The sequence below is a fragment of the Lissotriton helveticus genome, chromosome 9 (genome assembly GCF_964261635.1).
Source record: "Lissotriton helveticus chromosome 9, aLisHel1.1, whole genome shotgun sequence".
In the NCBI taxonomy this organism is placed as follows: Eukaryota; Metazoa; Chordata; class Amphibia; order Caudata; family Salamandridae; genus Lissotriton; species Lissotriton helveticus.
Genome location: NC_136070.1, coordinates 884,319,552 through 884,340,570, shown reverse-complemented (window position 1 = coordinate 884,340,570; position 21,019 = coordinate 884,319,552). Strand labels below are relative to the sequence as shown.

The 21,019-nt window shown below is 41.5% G+C and overlaps 1 protein-coding gene across 1 annotated transcript in view; it reads left to right on the top strand.

Moving 5' to 3' along the window:
* LOC144781954 (cytochrome P450 2A13-like) overlaps positions 1–21,019 on the top strand; it is a 609,250-nt gene that overhangs the window by 224,964 nt on the left and 363,267 nt on the right. Inside the window, exon 4 of the mRNA XM_078661044.1 lies at positions 8,153–8,313. Coding sequence (XP_078517170.1) covers positions 8,153–8,313 — 161 coding nt within the window. The remainder of the gene's footprint in view (positions 1–8,152; positions 8,314–21,019) is intronic.

Genomic DNA, 21,019 nt, shown 5'->3' with positions numbered 1-21,019 from the left:
TGAGCTCCTACATAATACTGTCTCACCCTGTTCACTTTGATCATGTCTGGTCGGTTTATCTTTCCCCAGAACAATTGCATCAACCTTAGCCAAATGAGCCATGTTCCACCATTGTCCATTAGCAATTTTAACACCTTGATCTCTTATGTCAATATTGTGAATGGGCTCTCTGAATTTCGACGTTCCCTTTTGCAAAAGCAAGGAGTCCTTAATATAAACATACTCAACCAACACAATTAACATTTCCTTTTTTTGTTTTGCTTATGCATCTTCTCACTCACCTCACAATTAAGTTTGTCACTAGTATGCTTGGCTTCATGGGATGGAACCACCACATCACATTCTTGATCCTGCTCCTTAATTTTCCATAATAACTTAACAAAGATGTAACTTTCTTGTCTCTCATAAGTTCAAACGGTACCACACCAGTAACAGAATGTGGAGTGGTCCTGTAGAACCATGCTTATTCTCTGATTGTGGTTTTACAATCAACCTTAGCCTAAATAGAACTTTGAATACACTCCACCACCACCCTGTTTAATCTCCCCATAATTGCCCTGCCCCACATTTGCCTAAATAATTCCATCATGAGCTGAAAACGTATTGTAAAAATGAGTAACAGTTTGTGTATTGGATTCAGAAACACCTCTCATTTCCACCCACCTAGATAGATTATCTATCAACACAATTAAATATTTCATTTTGTTTGGCAGAACATGAAAAGGACCTAAATAAATCTACTGCAACTTTGCCACACCTTATCCGGATTCAAAACAGGAACTGGAGGAAGTGTTGATGTGACTAAATATTTGTCACTGTAGGAATATTGTATACACTACCTCACCAAAATCTCCACCTTCCAATCCACACCAGGCCACCAAAAATAATGCCTAACACTACATTTTGTGTCAGACATCATTAAATGAGCTGAGTGAGAGGTTTCTAGGATTATTTGTCTAAATCATTTTTGTGAAACCAATTTGTCTCTTCTAAATTATTTTCTAAAGACAACTCATTCTACTTTACAAAAAGTTTGTAAATCAGCATCAACTGACTTTTCCTTTGGCCAAACTGTAATTACAAACTTCAAGACATTGTGCTCTTTGCGGGCATTATGCCACACATCCATGTCTGAACAAATCACCTGATCCTCAACACTGGCAATAAGACATTCTTCTCTTTGTTCCTATTATTTTGTTTTCCCTTGCAAAACCCTTTATAGGAAACCTGTATACAAAACGTCTGCCTAACAGCAAAGTTGATCAAAGTAACTTTGTTTCCAGCCTACCCAACCTGGCAGTTGCTTTTTTTTATTTCATTAGCAGACAAAATATCCATCAATGGCTTGCAATGTGTTCTTAACCAAAACTTCCTTTCCCACAGATATAGTTAGCATTTTTCTATACCCCACACTCAGGCCAACATCTCTTTTTCTGTCACAGAATATCTGATTTCTTCTTCTTTTACTCTCTGGAGGCAAATCCTACAGTAAGCTGTTCACCACCAGCTAGCTGTGACAACACTGTTCCCATTCCATAAGAACTAGCTTTAGCGGTTATATATGTCTCACAACCCTCAACATAAGCTTGAAGTGCCACAGACGCTATTATGATTTGTTTGATTAATTGAAAATGCCCCTGTCACACTGATGTCCACTCAAAATCTGCCCCATTTTTTAAGAGACCCCTAAAAAAACCTGAGTTTTGAGAACATTTTAATACATTTTAAATGGAACTCGCACAAACCAATGAGAGTGTGATTGATCTTTGTCAGTTGGCTAAAGAGCATTGATGATGCCATCGACAATATTCAGCTTTGGCTTCACAACTTCCTTTCAAAGTACATGTCAAAGATATTCAATTTAATTCACACAAAATATATATTTACCTTCTCCGATGGTAACTCCATTGTTCTGTAAAGTAGACAACACTCTTTCTACAGTGCCAACATGCGTTTCTTTAGTATCAGCATGCACTAAAATGTAAACTTGAAAAATTACAACATTGACAATATCTTGCAACATTTTGGACATGACTTTTTGAAAAACAGATTCCGCTGAGATCAGTCCAGATGGCATGTAGCAAAATTGAAACTTACCATTAGGTGTAACAAAAGCAGTTAAATTATGTGAGGGATCATCCAATACTACCTAATGATATGCCGCATGAAGATCCAATGTAGAGAACTATTTGGACTGACCTACAGCAATGATAAGATCCTCATTACGTGGCAAGGGATATTTTCTCATCTCAATGGCATTGTTTAGAGATCTAGGATCTATACACAAATGTACGTCTCTTGATTTCATTTTGCCTAGAACAATTGGTGAAAGCCATAATGTAGTGTCTACATATTCAATAATACTGTCATCCTGCATTGTTTTTTAACAGTTATGTAATTTGTTCCTTATGCAGTGTGTTACATTAGGGAGACCATAACTAACAGGAAGGACTACCTCCTTAACTTTATTAGGGTGTACAAATGTTTTCAAAATTTTTGTTAATTCGCTCCTTATGCCGTATGGTACGTTTCGAAGTCTTTGCTTAACTGGAAGGACTAACTCCTTGGCTTTATTGATGTGTACAAAATGATTAATTTGATGCATTATATTTTAAAACACCCCTTTACATGTTTCCTTTCGCACCTGATCTGTGAATTGATAAGCGAAACTGGGTACTTCTGACCAGTTCCAATTAACTTACCATAATCAGCCATGAAGCCACTATCCCAACACATGTATTCCTTTCTGAGATACATATCCTTTTCCGTGTATAGTTTTAATCTCAAGAGATGTATCAGCACAATAGACTCCACCTAAATCTATTCCACTGCCTTCAAAGACTGTTGGGATAACATCTGGGGAAAACAATCCTTTGCTGTACCAGCACTCTTTGCACTTTTCAAAGGAATTGATGGTGATTTTTGCTCCAGAATCAATAAGAAGAGCATGGTAAGACCGTCACTTTTCAGAGATACCAGCGGATCACTATACTTTTTCTCCTTATGCACACTGTTTATTTCCACACAATCCACAGTTAGCACTAATTCTTCCACTTTTGGCTCAACATACTCTAAATCATCATACATTGTTCCTGAACACTTCTAACTGATATGTGTCTGTCATATTTGAATACCTTTCTAAACAGACCAATTTTCTTTTACTTCCAGCACTCTTGTGATATTGCTGGACAGTTTCTGAAATTCAAGAGATGTGTAGTTGAACCACATTTAAAATGTACGTTTTGATGAAGGAAAAACTGCATCACGTTAACCACCCCAACTATAGTTCTCATTAGATGACATTGGCTGTTGCACTCTATTCTGAGAATTAAAATTCACCACAGAAACATAGCTCCAATTATTTTGCATCCTGTTGTGAACAAGCGACATCTCATCCCTTCCCCACAGTGGGATCTTTTGTAATTTGATTTGCGATCTTCACGAACGGTGTTTCGCTCATCTTAAGGCCCTTCTGACGATTCTACCAACGCAAGGCACCATAAAGGTACATGGTCCTCGGAAAAAATGGTATAACAAAAAATGTAGGGAGGCACATAGCCGTTTAGTCAAAGCAGTGAAATCTAGGATCTCTAGTGATATAAAGGAGGCACGATTAATGTATAAAAGAACCCAGTGGGAGGCGAAAAGGGAGTGGGATGACTTATACTGGTCTGATCTATTGGATGCATGCACATCTGCCAATCAGATTAAGTTTTGGGAAATTGTCAAGTGGGGCAGAAACTCTGATTCTCAAACCCCAGTTAACCATGTGTCCGCAGAAGCCTGGGTTGATTTCTATTCTGGTCAGTTCATGGACACTGAATTAGAAATCGACACAGCTCAAACCAGGCAGGTAATCATCCTCACTCCTAATCAAGAGTTAAAATTCACGCCACTGGAAACTGAGCCTGCGCTCCGCCTGGTCCTAAGGGGGAAGGTGCCAGGGATGGACTGCATACCGGCTGATTTATTTAAGATCAATCCCCAACTTTGGGTTCCCTACATACCAACGTTAGCGAATGCTATTGCTTTGGGGGCCAGGATCCCTGTGTCCTGGAAGGGGGCGGATATTCTCCCAATTTTTATAAAAGGGGACCGTTCAGATCCGGGAAACTACAGGCCAATAAGTTTAATAGACTCACTCCAAAAGGTCATTACAAGGATGGCCCTTACTAGAGTTCAGGGGTGAATGGAGTTGGAGGGTATCTTGTCCCCCCTACAGGCCGGCTTTAGATCAGGCACCAGCACCATCGATCAGGTCTTCAGATTTTGTTTGATTTTCTGGAAGGTGGTGCTGTTGGGCGGCGGAACGATCTATGCCGCATTTATTGATCTGAAGTCGTCCTTCGATCTTGTTCCAAGGGCCAAACTATGGTCTGTTCTTAGAGATCTGGGACTGCCATTGGAGTTATTGGATATGATTGTCAGACTACATGAGGGCACCTTTGCTAGGGTGAGGTGGGGAGGCCAAGGGCAGGTGACGGACTGCTTCCCCGTAACGCGTGGCGTCCGTCAGGGCTGTGTCCTGGCACCCACACTTTTTTTACTGTTCATCGACCAGGTGGTTAAGTTCTTTGCAAATACCCCTACTGATGCACCATCTTTGGGTGGGACTAGGTTCCCTATGCTCATCTTTGCTGACGATACTTTACTCCTCTAAAAGACTCGCAGCGGTTTGCAAACAGCATTGACCCGCTTTGAGGAGTTTTTTACCGTCAATGACTTAAAAATTAATATAAATAAAACCAAATTTATGGTCCTAACCAAGAGTCGACCCATTAAGACCTCAGTGAGCTTGAACGGAGTGGGCCTAGAACAAGTTGAGGTTATGACCTACTTAGGAGTTACTTTGGACTATCGTCTCCGCTGGAAGCCTCAGGTTGATACACTACACCTAAAATTTGCTCGCCTTACGGGTTGTCTTTTACAAGAGCAAAAAAGGTCCTTAACTAAACGTATTAAACCCGCACTTAAGATTTATGTCACTAAGGTAAGCTCCGCAATATTGTACGGGGCAGACCTTTGGGGACATATGGACCTATCAACTCTGGTGAAAGTTCAGAATAAATTTATGCGGAAACTAGTAGGTCTTCCACAATCGGCCCCCACCAAACCGCTTTGTCTGGACATGGGCTGTAACTCAATCAATGAAATGGCTAGATATAGATTAGTAGCTTTGTGGAGACGCGTTTGGACTTCCCCTGATCTTAGCCTTTTTGCAAGGGAACTCGAGGAAGTAAGATCCACCTGGGGGTCTAGTAGTATACCCTGGTTGCGCGAAGTAAAATTGATCCTGGATGAAATGGGTCTTAATCAGTTGTGGGCTTCTCCGGGGTCTACCAGTTTTCCCTCAAAACAGGAATACAAAGCACTCTATTGGGCCTCTGTTCGTAAAGGGCTAGTTACTGCCTCAGATAGTGCTAGTTTAACAGGAAGGTTCTTGTGCCACAAACTAGACCCCCTCCTAGAGGATTATTGGGATGTCATAACCAAGCCCTTGGATAAAAAACTTTATCACCAGTTTCGAGTAGGTACTCTGCCTTTAAGAACTTTTACCAGGAACTGGTCCAACCGAGCGAGTGATGCCCTGGACATAAGGAGAGCGTGGGTCATCTGCTATTTGTATGTCCGGTCTATCACGCCCCAAGAAGTAAATAGCTAGGGCCCATATGTCGCCATTTTAAAGTTAGAGGGAGTGCAGAGGCCATTCGGGCTCTTCGTACTAACACCTCTGAGGTGGTAGTTGTGGCCGTAGCAAAATTCCTGGAGTGGACATGGGCGATTAGATTAGGATACCTCCAGGCACTCTGATGTTGTATCTGCTTCCCAACTTTTTATCAGGTTTTTCTTGTTTTATTTGTATTAGGTCTTTATCATACTGTTTAATTCTAAATACTAGTGTTGAAATGTGTTGAAATGCCTTGAGATTTATGAAATTGCAAATTGTAATAATGACGTTTTAAATGAAACTTTTCTTAATTATATCTCATTATGTATGTTCAATTTTATTGTTTTTTAACTGTCTTTTATGATTCAAAATCGAAATAAAGACCTAAAAACCTGAAAAAAGAACAATCTGTGCTTATTTCTTATCTTTCATTTCACCTAGTGGAGGATGTTTAGAAGAATTAAAGCTTTTGCTGTTTTTTTTTTGAGTAACATATACAAACAAATTGATCACAAATCAATTGTCAAGTGAACCCTTCAAATCCACAATAACTCGCTAATATTTTCAGAGCAGTAGCTATGAGTCAATGGATTCATTAGGACTTTGGGTACGAGTGAAAAATGTATGTTAAGAACTACTAAATTTACTTTCCCTTCAAAATATGTTTCAAGTTGTTTTACTGATATTTGAAATTCATCCATGTCATCATCATCTGAGCCAACATATTCTAGCAAATGTTCAAAAACCATCAATATCTATGTAATAGTAGAGTACATTTTGTATTTTATCTGTCGTGCATTCTCGCCTAACCATAGCACCTACATATGCATTAAAAGACCTAAACCACAAATTCTATTTTATTGGGGGATCCCCAGGTTCTTGCGGGAAAGGATTTGGTGGAGTAACTGCCTGCAAAATTATGTTATAGATAATACGATTGAATATAAAATAGAAACATAACAAAAGAATTTTAAAAGGAAAGAAACAGAGGAAAAAAACACAAAGAAATTGTGGACAGTTACAATTCTTAACAATGTATACCCTCTGTAAATAAACTAAAAAACGTACTTAGCATATACATTGTTTTTAAAACATATCAATGCTAATGTTCTTTTATAAAGTATCCACTTCTTTGAATAAGTGTAAATCATACTGAAAAAAATGAAGTAGCATGTCAATCACTGTTGACGCATCCAAAATTGATGACTTGATGTGTCAATTGCAGTTAATAAGTATTAATTTGCACATGTAGATCCTCTAAAAATAAATGTGCCAATCGATGTTGACACATCCAAATCTGTAATGATCTTGGAAGTCCCAAATATGGGGCTGATCTTGAAGCAATGCTGGATGTCACTCTACTCCATGCAGGAAACTATACAAATTTTCATTAGTGCCTATACTGTCTGGTAGAGAGAGATTTTTATCTCATACCATGTTCTGCCGAGACTGCAGAATAGAGCTTTCAATCACAGTAGTGTGTCCTGAAAGTGCTGCAGCCACATGAGCCTTCCGAACGTGCTTACAGATCCTCGAGTACAGCGTGCACACAACACTTTGTGCGCTGCTAGTAATCAAAAGGCTCTTCAAACGCGGTGCGCACAAGAGAAGAGAAACTTAATTGATCTCTCTCACACCTTTCTTTACACAGCTGAGCGCTCCTGCGCTCGTGTTCCTCCTCCAATTCCCAGCGTTAATCACAGGAAACTGAACCACAAATGAGTAACAACTGAATAATAATTACAAACACCACAAATCCAGTTTCCCGCATAGAAACTAGACACCCCAGCACCTCAAGTCCGGTGATTTTACTTAAAATGATCCCTGGGACCAACCAATTACAGCACAATACCTTCAAATAAGTCCTGAATACCTCCAATTGTATATACAGTGAACCAACTCATCGCCAATCTATGAAGACACGATGTCCAAGCAGTAGAGTAGTTTTTGTTGAGCCTAGTGAATACAGGCTAGGAGTACATACCTACAAGTATAAAGGGACCAGGAGATCAGCTCCAAATGAGCAACATTCCACAACTTACATCATTACACTGGTTAACAGCATTCTCTAATAGAACATAACATTCAACCAATGAGCCCAAGACCACACAGGTACTTACTCGGATGACCTTACTTTTGTTGGCCATCAGTGTAAGGTTTCTGCCATTTGAATCAGCAAGGGCATCACTGCCAGAAACAATAACGGTATGTGCTACTGTAATTAAAATAGGCATACCATTGGTTTAACAGACAGGGTACTGCACATGTTTGTGCAGTGTACCATGTCTGGCAAACTCTAAATAAGTCCCAAAGTCCCCCTGTAGTTTGAAATGTGGATACTACCAAACACCTACATATTCCATGATCTCATGACTTTACTCTTTGGGATTTTTCTTTTATAGTGTCTCAAATGTCTAGTGCTAATGTAATATTAAAGTTATTTTTCTTGGATAACTAATGAACATTTCTTTTATTTTTTATCAGGAACTCCCATCGGTACACCTCCTCTTCTCATCCTTGCATCTGGTAATGTCATCCTCCACATCACTGTGGGGAAGCGATTCAACTATGAGGATAAGGTATTCAATACAATTCTCAATACCTTGAGAGAAGGCTTCCACATCATGAGCTCCTTTTGGGGACAGGTAACAGTCTGTTGTTTTCAGTGTTTTGTTACATTACATATTGTAAAGAGATTTACCAACAAATAAGCCACAGTGAATCTATAGCAGGTGTAACAGTAAAAGATAAGGAAAGATCATAGATATTTTGAGAAAGGGTATAAGTCTGACATTGTCTGTAAAATCATTGGGAGTATAATTTGAATGGTGTCAGGATCAGAATGGCTCTAACACTTTCTTCTTCAATTAATGAAATGACAAGAACATTAAGGATAAGAGACACTATTTGCTACAGAGAAAGAAATTGGGCAAGTGTTCTAGAACAGAATGGTAGAGCTTTCCCAAAAACAGAGCAGCTGACTTTACGTATGATCTAAAAAATCAACCAGCATGTACATAAATTTAAAAAAAAGCCGTATTGGGGGATCAGGAGAAAATCTGCAAGGAACGAAAGTCATGCTGCCCACAAGGCTATGAATTTCTGCACAGCTGGTGAGTGATTTGTTTCACTGGCCTAGATTAAGATCACTGCTGTAGAACATTTGTAAGCAATTGGGAATAAATGCAGGTGTAATTCTTCCAAAATGTGACTGGAAAGAAATAATTTCGCTCATTACTCTAGGATAGTAAAACAAGACATCATCTGAGACTTGCAAACAAGTTGAAAATCAAAACAAAAACCATGAATTTCATCCAGATAGGCCTTGGAGAGCCACCATACTCATTAGCTCACAAAGTGTTGTTTCAGAACTCTATGCCTCCTCAGACTATTCAAACTTCTGTCTTGTAAGAAGCTGATTTAAGCCATTTCCTATTAATCTAGTCCCAACTGGTTTTTCTCACTCAACGTTCTTCCTGTAAACAAAAGCCCTTCCCACTCCAGGACCTAATTAATGCAGGCCGCAGTGCTACCACATCAGTAAGCACCTGGTCAACTAGCTTGCCACTTAGCTGTGGCCTCCAGTTCCTGCTTGTTGAAGACTGATCCAGTGACATAGCAGTTGCCTGGGTTTTCCCGCTGTGGTTTTCCCAACCAGGTTTTCCCACTCATTGTTCTTCCCATCAACAAAGCCCCACCCACCCCAAGAACTACTTAATACAGGCCACATTGTAACCAAACCGCTGGTGTGCCTAAGAAGAGCCAAAGGCAAGCCTGTCTGCGCTTGGACCATGCCTAGTGCCATGACCCCTGGCCTTTCCTCCCCTGAAGACAAACTATATCTGAGTTTTACACCCTTGTCCCTGGATGCTGCAAGAAACACTGCCACAGTGCTGACCCACATTCCATGGTGGGAGCTTTCACCTGCACTCAGTGACACATCAGCCCATAGACTAGCCCCACCCTGAACATACCACAGACACAACCTGAACAAGAACACCAAGTTGCATGCGCCCTTCTCAACACACGGCCATTATGCAAGCATTCCACTGAATTATGGGACCTCATTGCCACCCTAGCACCCAACATCGTCTTCCTCACTGAGATTTGGCTCACCCGCACATGCATTCCAGACATTGCCACTGCGATCGCCGATAAATATAAAATAACTCACCAGGACGCATTAAGAAGCCTAGAGGAGAAACAGCCCTCATCCACAAAGAGACCATACAGTGTACCACCACCACCGACAACACCACCACCCTCACGGAACATGTCAACTTTAAGCTCCACATGGATGACAAGATAACTATCGAAGGCACCCTCACATACCTAACCCAGGTCCACGCTCCAGCTTCTGCAACACCATTGTAGACTTCTTTGTGCTCCCAGCCTTAGACTCCAAGGACTACATCTTCCTTGGTGACGTAAATTTCCACATTGATGACACCAATGACAAAAGCACCTGCACACTTCCTCTCCAGTATCAGCAGCCTCTGATTGACCCAGATTGTCAATGACCATTCACACACTATAAGACACACATTGGACCCCATTTTCACCTCCAGGAATCGTGTCAAATGTAGCAAGCTCACAAAACTCACATGGACGGATCACTCCATCATCCACTTCAGCATCTCCCGCTCATACACTGCCACCCCAAGATGACCAATTCCTCCCCCATCAGAGGTGGAACTACAACTTAGAGACCAGCAGGGCGAATTCCATTAACAACACCAACCCTCATACCGCATCAACCTCAAACCGTAAGTGAAAAACTTCAACACCTGGATCACTAATTGTGCAGACAGCATCATCCCCATCAAGAGCAACATTCAGGGAAAATCCTCCAAAAACGACAGCTGGTACACTAAGAACTCAGAACAGTGAAACAAGACAGCAAACAGTTAGAGAGGAGATGGTGCACCACCAAGGACACCTCCGAGAGGACAGCCTTCAAGACCTCCCTTAACCTCTACCACCACCTGCTGAGGGCAAAAAAGAAGACAGCCCTTACTGCATGCATCCAGACCAGCGCCAACAACACCAAGTAACTTTTCAACATTGTTAAGGAATTTTCCAATCCGGCTGCCAGTGAAACCCTCACAGGAGCTGTGTGAAAAACTTGCCCAGTTCTTCCACAACAAAATCACAGCAATATAGAGAAACTTCGAACCCCAACCCACACCTACAGACTTCCTTGACAGATATGCCACCACTGTAAACACCGTAACTGGCACAAACCACACACTGACCACCTAGAACATCCTCTCTACCCAGGACAGCACCTACACCATGAAACCCATCCAATCGGAAGCTCCTACACACCAATGCCCGCACCATAACTACATCCAAAGGATAAGCCAGGAACTCACCATCCTGCTCAACATCTTTATCACCACTGAAACATTTTCCGACGCCTAGAAACACGTCATAGTCAAACCACTACTTAAAAAACCTCTGCCAACCCCATCAAACTCAAATACTACTAGCCAATATCCCTGCTCCCATTCCCAGTGGAGGTACTGGAAAAGATCATTAACAATCAACTCATGACACTCCTGGAGAAAGACCAGCTACGTAACGCCTCCCAATCCGGCTTCTGCAGCAATCACAGCACAAAAAACGCCCTATCGCAGCTATCGATGACATCCCAAACCCCCTCCTCAACTGGGGAGAAACAGCGGCTTTGATCCAGCTTGAACCCTCGGCAACCTTCGATACCATTTCCCACTAAGTTCTGATCGTAAGGCTCCACAACATCGCATCCGAGGGGATGCACTTAGATGAATCATCTTCTTCCTAACCGGAAGAACCCAGAGGATCCATCTCTCAACTTTCACCTCTGAACCCAAGGAGATCACCTGTGTTGACCCACAGGGCTTATCCCTCAGCCATCGCTCCTCAACGCATATATGAGCACGCTGGTCAACATAGTCAGATTCCATTGTTTCAACATAACTTCTACGCAGACAATACTTAACTCATCCTCTCACTTACTGATGACTCCACCACCAGACCCAGCTTCCACAGATGCATGACAAATGTCACTGACTGGATGAAGAAGAACTGCCTGAAATTGAACACAGACAAGGCAGAAGTACTGATATTTGGTTACAACAGCAACACTTGGAACAACTCCTGTTGGTCATCAGACCTAGGACCCACACCCAATTCCTTCAACTATACCAGAAACCTTAAAATAATCATTGACAACAAGCTTACCATGAAATCACAGATCAACGCCATCTCCTCTGCCTGCTCCCTCACTCTGCGCATGCTATGTAAGATCTTTAAGTGGCTACCCCTATACACAAGATGTATTGCAACACAAGTACTCATTACCAGCTCACTGTACAATGGCAGTGACCTCTATGTAGGAATTGCCACACACCTTCTACAGAGACTTCAACCATACAGAACACAGCAGCAAGACTCGTCTTCGGCCTTCCCCGAGGAACTCACATCACACCCACGCCAGGAAACTTCACTAGCTCCCAGTACAGAAGAGATGTTTATTCACGCTGCTGACTCTCACACACGGCTCTACACAACCAAGAACCCTCCTCCCTCCTGACCTTCCTTAAACCATTGAGAAGACTACGATCTACCTCCCTTTCACTGGCTCATACTTTCCACATATACCGAAGCAGAAGTAGAGGACGCTCCTTCTCCCATATCACAGCAAAGACTTGGAACAGCCTCCCCACACCACCGGCCCATCATCACACTTCTGGAATTTCGAATGGCTCTAATAGCAGGTTGTTAGAATAAGCCTCCGGGACCTGCAAGCACCTGGATACCCTATTGGATGATTAGCTGTGCTTTATAAATCCTGATTGATTGGTTGATTGAGTGATTGATTCACTGTCAGCACTCAATTTCAGAATGAGAGGTTGAGAAAACCGGTTCTCTGCATTTCTATTTCGAAAACCTTTTGTTGGCTTACAGATGAAAGTGTCAGCCTAGAGACAATTTAAGATGAGTAAGTGGTTGAAAATCCCTAAGAAACATGCATGATTCCTTGGCTCATTAAAGGACAGAGGCTATAGTTTGTATACTATTGGGCAAAAGCTTATGAAACCATGATAAAATATTCTATGTGAGATCACAGTGTTTGGGCTGGGTAAGCAGAAGAGTATGGTTGGTAGTATTCAATTTGACTCATAAGTCACTGAGCTATTTTTTCAAACCTGGAATGTTCATTAATCTTGACCAAACCACAGATAACAAATAAAACACAGTTATTTATCGCTGACTGAAATATTGTAATCAAAGCTAAAGGTATCCAGGGATCTAACTGGATGCAAGCGTTTGTGAGGCATCACACTCACTGCTCAGAGGATAACAATGACCTGGGTGTATTTGGAGAGAAAGGTAGCATGGATTTGACTAGTGTTCCTCAGCTGCACCAGGAACAACCTGACATTAGTCTTATGGGTGTAACACAAATCTGGCCCTGCACCAGCTAATTCCTTAGCCAACATCTGCATGGGGCTGGTGCCCCAAATGTGTGAGTGAAGTCACAGACTGGACCTGTTTTATTGAGATACTTTTAGAAACCCAACTCAAGATGTTAGTAACTCATGAACACCCTGAACAAGCAGTGGATAAATAACCCTTCTGCTTTATCAGAGTGCACAGAGCCCTCTGTTGTGCTTTGGTAGCTTTTGTTATCACATTTTTATGTAAAATAGGGTACAGCAGAGATTTCTAAGAATGAAAGACTTTTCCTGAATTTCTCTAGGATTTCCGCTAATATACTCTATATTTGAGGTCCCAGCCATGCTGAGGTGATGGCTACTGCCATATAACACAATTAGCTCTCTGCAGCATGGCGTGTCAATTTGTTGTAGAATGAAATGCTAAACAACTAAGGTGCAGTGAACCAAAGTGAGGAATTTACAGAAGTCATTTCTAATGACAGAGAACTCTTACCCATCAGTGGTAGCAAACTTCATCATTGGGTTCCTTTTTACACACAGGACAACATGTTATTGTACCGGAGTGGGATCTAACATATATAGAACTCTGGCCCTGCAGGTAAAAGGTTTATAAACCAAAGAGGAATCCTGCAGATTAGATTGTAAAAAATTATCTAATGGTACAGATAAATGTAATAAAAACAAATATCACCACTGACTTAAGTAAAGATTATCAGCATCAGCCAGGAAAAACACTGATAATAACTGAAAAAGGGATGTCAATAATAAAGTACTGCAATAACTGGACAGGGATTATTGAGTGTTATAATTCATCCTTCCATGCACACTTCCAACACCTTTTCCCATAGCGAGCTAGACACTTGGGTCAAAGTTGTTACAGCTACTTCAGGAGGATTAGAACTCAGACCCCTTGCTCAGCTCCTACTAACTAGGTAGTGGTGCTTATGACTGCACATGCCAGGCTTCTACTCTGGAGGGAAACATCCGTTACAACGCGGATGTTTTCCCGCGGTGCTGTTACGACGCGTCCATAACAACGCAAGTCGTTACCACGACTTGCGCTGGAGGGCGCTAGAAGATTAAAAATAGTAAATGTACTATTCCAACACCTTCCCTAGTGTCCACGGGGACTGGTGTTAGAATAGTAAATTATACTATTCGACATCCGCGCCCCCAACGCAAGTCGTGGTAACGACTTGCGTTGTAAGGGACGCGTTGTAACAGCACGCGTTGTGATGGTACGCATTGTACCGTCATACATCCACTCTGGAGGATGCAGTCCAGTAATCCCTTTCATCCAGCAGGCAAATCATCCTTAATACAGACACTCTATTGTCAGTCTTGCCCGGGCTGTCTCCAATTGGAAGAAAGCCAACAACCAGAAGTCTGGCTTTGGAGCTCGAATAACTACATCTGCCTTGCTTGGTGGTTCATGTCACTGATCCATAGGAATGTGGGCACAATGAGTAGGGTTCCTACCCGGTAAGTATCTGATGTATGCAGACACACAAAATACATTCTACTTGTCTACTCCAGGACAATGTTTCCAATGAAGTGCACCCAAGGTATGGACATTCATAATAAATCCCTCCTATGCCATATCCAGAAATAATACAAAGTTCTGATGTTACAAATATGCTTCCAGGCATGTTACAATTATAATTCGCTGCCAACAGGAAGTCTTCCTATGAGAGATTCACCAATATGTATTGCTCCCCCATGCCTTACTTTCAAGCCCCTCTGGTGCTACATCATTTGAATGGGGCTATGACCCCTCATACTAATTTTCCTCTTGAGCCTATCTTTCTAGCTGTTGACTCCTAGACTACTGCTGATTTATTTCCCACCTTTTTTTAATCTTTATTTACCTACATTACCTCACACACTTTTATTTCGTATCCATTCCTTATCCACTGTATGCCAATTATAGTTTGTGGCAAAGTCTTGTTACCTTGATTTGTCTGATTCATGCTATAATCTGCCTATAAATAAATAAATATGAATGTGGTAAAACAGCTCTTTAAATCTCCTATTTCAGATTTACACCATGAGCAGTTTATTAAAACATTTGTGCTAAATTTACAGTTCACTTACCAAATTGTCAAATCTCGGAGTCTGTAAAACATTTGTTTTAACTGTAGGGCAAAACACACGCAACTGTGGTCTGATTGACAGGCTTCATCTACTTAGGAGGTCAAGCACTATATATCCAAAGTCCAAATTTAAAAAACTGGGGGAGCCTTTAAAAAGTATACATTTCCTATATGCATCCTGCCCAAAATGTAGGCCAGATGGAATCTACCCACTTCTGTTACAGATTCCAAGGCAAAGACAATAAAACATTCTTAATCCATTACACTTGTTGTGGAACAAGTCCGATTTTTTCACTTTTGCCAGCATTCTGAAAACCTCCCACTGGGCTATATTCCTTCCAAACAACCTTTCAATTGGGGACTTCATCCCATATCTAAATGACCTCACCTCTGAGTAATATACATTGTTATCCACATATCAGTGATTTTTAACTTGTTCGAACATTGTGAGGCTTTTTTAGTTTTTAAAGCATGATTTGCATGTTATACCCATCTGTAAGAGCAGGACTTTTGAAATGGCCCCATTGTCACTTCCGCTCTACTCTTCCTTTATCCTGGAGGGGAGAACATTTAATCCAGATGCAGGCATGACGGCAGACAGCGGACGTGCCGATCGCACACCATAGGCAGCCCTTCTGCACCTGTGCACACACCAACTGCATACAGTGCCAGACATGCTGCCAGTCCCCACAGTGAACCCTCAAGACATCCAAATGGCAGATTGAGCTACACCAGAGGGTAACTACTGTATCTCAGTAAGCGGGTAAATAATTACACACTGTCCCCAGGGCACATAATGAAGAGATAACTTTATCCGACTCCACCACAATGCCTGGCTCTCTGAAATGTGGTCTCTTATCAAGCACTCAACTAAGATCAACTTGTTGTTAGTGAGAGATAAATGAGATATACTATTTATTACAGAAACCTGGACCACTCGAGACTCCGCCATTGACCTAGGTCTTACATGCCCCCCTGGATATAATAGCCTCCCTTAATAAGCTGCGTAAAACTAAGAAGTGGAGGATTGGAAATTATTTTGAAGGATAGCTAGATCTTTGTATCTTTGGCTCTCAGTGAACATACTGGGCCCGATTTGACGGGCCTCTCTTTGAAGGCTGAAAAAGTTTATTAGAGTCAGGAATCTTATGCTATAGCCCCCCAACCCCCCAGTCTCCCAGCCTCACACCTACAGCCTCTGATTGGAGACAACCTTTACAACGCAACTTTTACTACGCAGTGCCATTACGACGCAACTTTTACAACTCAAACCATTACAACGCATTGCGCTGGGGCGCGCTCTAGTATAGGGAATAGGTTTAATTTACTATCCAACCTTCCCTACTATCCACGGGGACTGGAGTTGGAATAGTACATTAAACTATTCACTATTCAGCACCCCAAAGCGCTATGCGTTATAATGGTATGCGTTGTGAAAACCGCATTGTAAAGGCATGCGTTGTGAAAGCATGCATTGTGATGTCATACATCCGCCTCTGATAGAGCCTAGTTCTATCATGGCCATGGCCCATTTCAACTTTTTTATTCTAGGAGAATTTAATTTGTGGGCTGAAGAGGTTTCCACTTTCCCCCAATATAAAGAATGATGTTGCTGCTGTGATATCTCGGGGCTACTCCAGTTGGTATCTGGCCCCACCCATTCCAGTGGCCATACCATAGATCTCATCTTTGCCCCAGAGCAGTTGGTCAGTATCAAAGACACTTCCCTCCATGCTGGACGGATCATGCGCTAATAACTTTCTAACTTCTTATTAAGGTACTCAATACCACCAAAACGGCAACTGCCTTTTAACATATTGGTAGGGTATGGCATTAACTTGGAGTGCACTTTCGCAACAGGTTGTCTGACATGTCTACTATCTTTGCCCTAGATACATTTGGTAGAAGAAAATTATAAAATCATGGAAGGAAATTTCTTGAACTCCTCAATACTGTAATCCTGGGGCATATTGTGAAAAAGCACAGCTGTCCCTCTGCTCCTTGGTATAACCGCTCACTGAAATTGCACTGAAATTAAAGGAAATGGTGTAGCTCCTATAGGGATGAGGACATCCTGAGGATGACTTTTTTTGTTATGTGTTGAACAGGCACCAATTTGTTGTGCTTTTATGGTTTTTATTTCAAAAGTCGAATAAAGCTGTTTGATTGATTGAATATGGGAAACAGATTAATGAAGCAAAAGCTGACCATTATGCCACTACCACTCTTGCTGCACCCAACAATACCCCCAATTTTTTTTTGACATCATGCCTGAAGTCTCCAACCCTGAATGCATGAAAAGGGACTTCACACTGTCTAAAAAAGATGTCATACCTTGCCCAGTTCTTTGAGAAAAGGTTTGGTAGGATTCTGGACAACATCAGGAACTCCTCTCAGTTGATAGGCTAACCGCCAGCTGCTGCAGTCTCTAATGGCTGCCTAATCATTGAATCTCTTTTCCACCCTGCCTGTACCCTACCCAAGTCAGTTTATCTCTTGTAAAACTCAAGGTGTAAGCTTGATAACTTTGAAACTACTTTAGATGACTGTTTCCATCCCTTAGCCAAATCTACATGCCTTGGATCTCCACTTAAGCCTTTGATGCACAGGGTCTATAAAGACATGGCAGAGGAGTCTTTTCCACTGCTGTACCACATTTGCAATCCATTACTGGACTCTGGCACAGTACCACAGACCTGGATAAAAGCCACTGTCATCCCCATTTTGAAAAAAACCCTCTTTGGACCCATCAGCCCTTGGTAACTACAGTCCGATTTCACCATTACCCTTTCTGGTAAAACTATTGGAGTGTTATGTCAGTAAAAAATTATCCCATTATCTAGAGGGCCTCGAACCAAGATGCTGTACTCACTGCCATGGATGAGCTCCAGCTGCTAGTCGATAGTGGTCAACTAGCGATCATGATCCTACTTAACTATCGAACACTTTTGACATGGTAAACCATAAAATTCTCCTGGATAGACTCGCCTCGGTCAGAGTAGGTGGAACTGCACTGAAAATGTATCCAATCCTATCTATCGGAGCACTGTCAGGCCAATGATCTTCCCCCCTTCTGCTCTGCTTTTAGGGCCATATGTATCAACACATTTCGCCATAGCCACAGAATGGACAAAACCCTTTGATACATATGGCCCTAAGGAGAAGTTAAACTTGGAGTCCTCCTTGGGTCGGCTTTTATTCCAAATTTGTTTAATATTTAGAGGATGCCGCTAGTGACCCTTATCAAAATCCTTTACCTCAGACTAGTCAATTATGCGGACGATGCTCAGCTTATTTTGTCACTGGATGGTGACTCTCAGATAGCGGACAATGTCTTTCATAATAGTATGAATGACATTGACACCTGGTTGAATTCCAACTTCCTTAAATTCAATGGAGACAAATTAGACCTCTTGTTTTGCTATTCTAACCAAATTTCTCAGACTCTCCCCACCAACCTTTGTCCATTGTCACCTAAGGATGATTTACTACCTATGGACTCCGTCCATAATTTGGGGGTTACATTTAACAATAAACTGTCCCTTGAGGGTCACATCGCCAGAGTAGTAGAGATATGTTTCTCGCTTCTTCGGGGTTTGTGGAAACTCCCATGCTGACGATAATAGCTAAAACCTGATTTTGCGCAGTGTGATTCAAGTAGGCTGGACTATTGAATTGCTCTTCTTTTGGGAGCTCCAGGATTCCTGATAAACTGACTATATAGAGTTCAAGCTGCAGTAGCTAAACTGGATCTGGATAGGCCTAGTAGATCATTTGCATTGGATGCACTGAAGGAGCTTCACTGGTTACTAGTTAAACAGAGAATTGCCTTCAATTCCCTATGTATTGTTTTAAAACACCGCAGGGTCTAGACCCAATCGTCCAACAAAATATTTTTCAAAGATATTCTCCAGGAAGATACATTTGTTCCTCATCTGCCGATCTTATCTGCATTTCCAAATTCAGGAAGATCAGACAGGGTGGGATGGCAGGCCTTCATAGTGAGACCTGCCTAGCTTTGGAATCACCGTCCTGCTTCCCTCAGATCCTTAGCTGACCTTCTGCATTTTAGAAAAGCTGTGAAAACTTGGTTCTTCCCTTATTAATTCTGGTATTCTTCTTCATTTTCCTTCCAGCATTTATCCATCGTGGTTGAGGCTGTTACTGCCAGGATCCCATTGTGGTGATAGTTTGCTCTAGTAATACTTTAAATGAAGAAGTGAACACAGTCATGGGTGAGATGCTCATGTAGTACTGATTTCCTTCTCACTTAGAATAGGAATATGTTTTCTTTCTTGAAGGACATTGTAGAAAAAGTAGATTAGTTTGCAAGCAACTGCACAAGATCTTACATTTGTGCAGCCCTTAAACAGTGCTCAGGACAAAAGGCACATTTACAGGAAAGAAAGCGTGGGGTGGTGGTGTATGTACCAACAACATGCAGCATCAGAGGTTAATGAGAATCCCAGAATCGTAGTTTTGAGATACATATATCACATTTGCTGTAATACATAGGTTGTTGGACAAGAGAGACATATTTTTTAAATAGGATGATTCCACATACAATATTTTTTTGGATGACTCGTAGTACTTGCTAGCTGTACAGTCTGTTTAAATCATGTGGTTTCTAATGTCTCTCTAAACTGGACAAGCTAATGCCCCTTAATTTTAAGTCGTATGTAGCTCTGTTTACTTCTTTGAAGTGCTGTGTGGCGTGCAGGAACCAGTGCTCATCCACAACGTATTTATTATAGCTTAAACATCCATGACCATACTAGTGTAGAAATCTAACTTTTCTGTGATGCCACACAGTATATTTTCCCTTTTGTTGGGCCCTATGTTTTTGATAGCTTTAGAACCCTGTGCAAAATACATCTGCGAATCAGTAGGAAAGTGCCTTTGCATCCCTATTAGAAATGGTTGAGTTGGCATATTCAATCCAAAAAGTCTTTATTCGATTATTACATCATAAAAGACATGCATCACAATTTACAATAGCTAAAATACTTATATAGTTTCTAAAATGGAATAAAATAGTATGAAAACAATCTAAAACCATATTAAATCATTCATGCAAAGACTTAATTGAAGATTCATTTAAAAGTTACAATATATCCTTAGACAAATAACCTTAGTAATCCGGGCGCGTTAGGTGAAAACACATTTACACATAGTCAATGAAAAAGCCTATGGTTTTAGGCTGGAACCTAAGTCGAATTGATGAATCTTGCTCTTAGGATCCAGGCCCAGCCTAAGAATTTCGCTACACCAGTTACAATCATGGGTGACAGGTCTGTCTTTAATATCCTACTAGCATTGGCTGCTGAGCGTGTTCCCAAGTTTCTACAAACTGGGCTTAACCACTTTAGTCTAGGGGCAGAATACAGCGGGCAGACAAAAAGGAAATGGTTTACACTTTCACCCTGTCCTGAACACCTAGGACAATGCCCAGGGCCTCCCTTACCCCACTTTTTCGTGTACTCCCTTAAAGGCAGAGAACCCTCACTTATATTGGTGATATAGTTTGCGGTCCAGGGGCTTAGTTATGACATCCCAGTATTTTTCAAAACAGGGGATGTCCTTCATAGCAACAAATGTCCCATTAAGGTTACTGTCTGTCAATCCCGAGTGTCTATTATTTACCACCCAGTCCCAATACTGTAGCTTCAAATCCTTCTTGGAGGGAAAGGTTGCAGTGTCGGGTTTTGACCATAGTTCTCCTTGCCCCATGGCACACAGGGTGGTTCTTAGGTCTTTAAACCAACCAATGTTGGGGGAGCCAGGAAGATCCCTAACCTCTATGCATGCTCTTG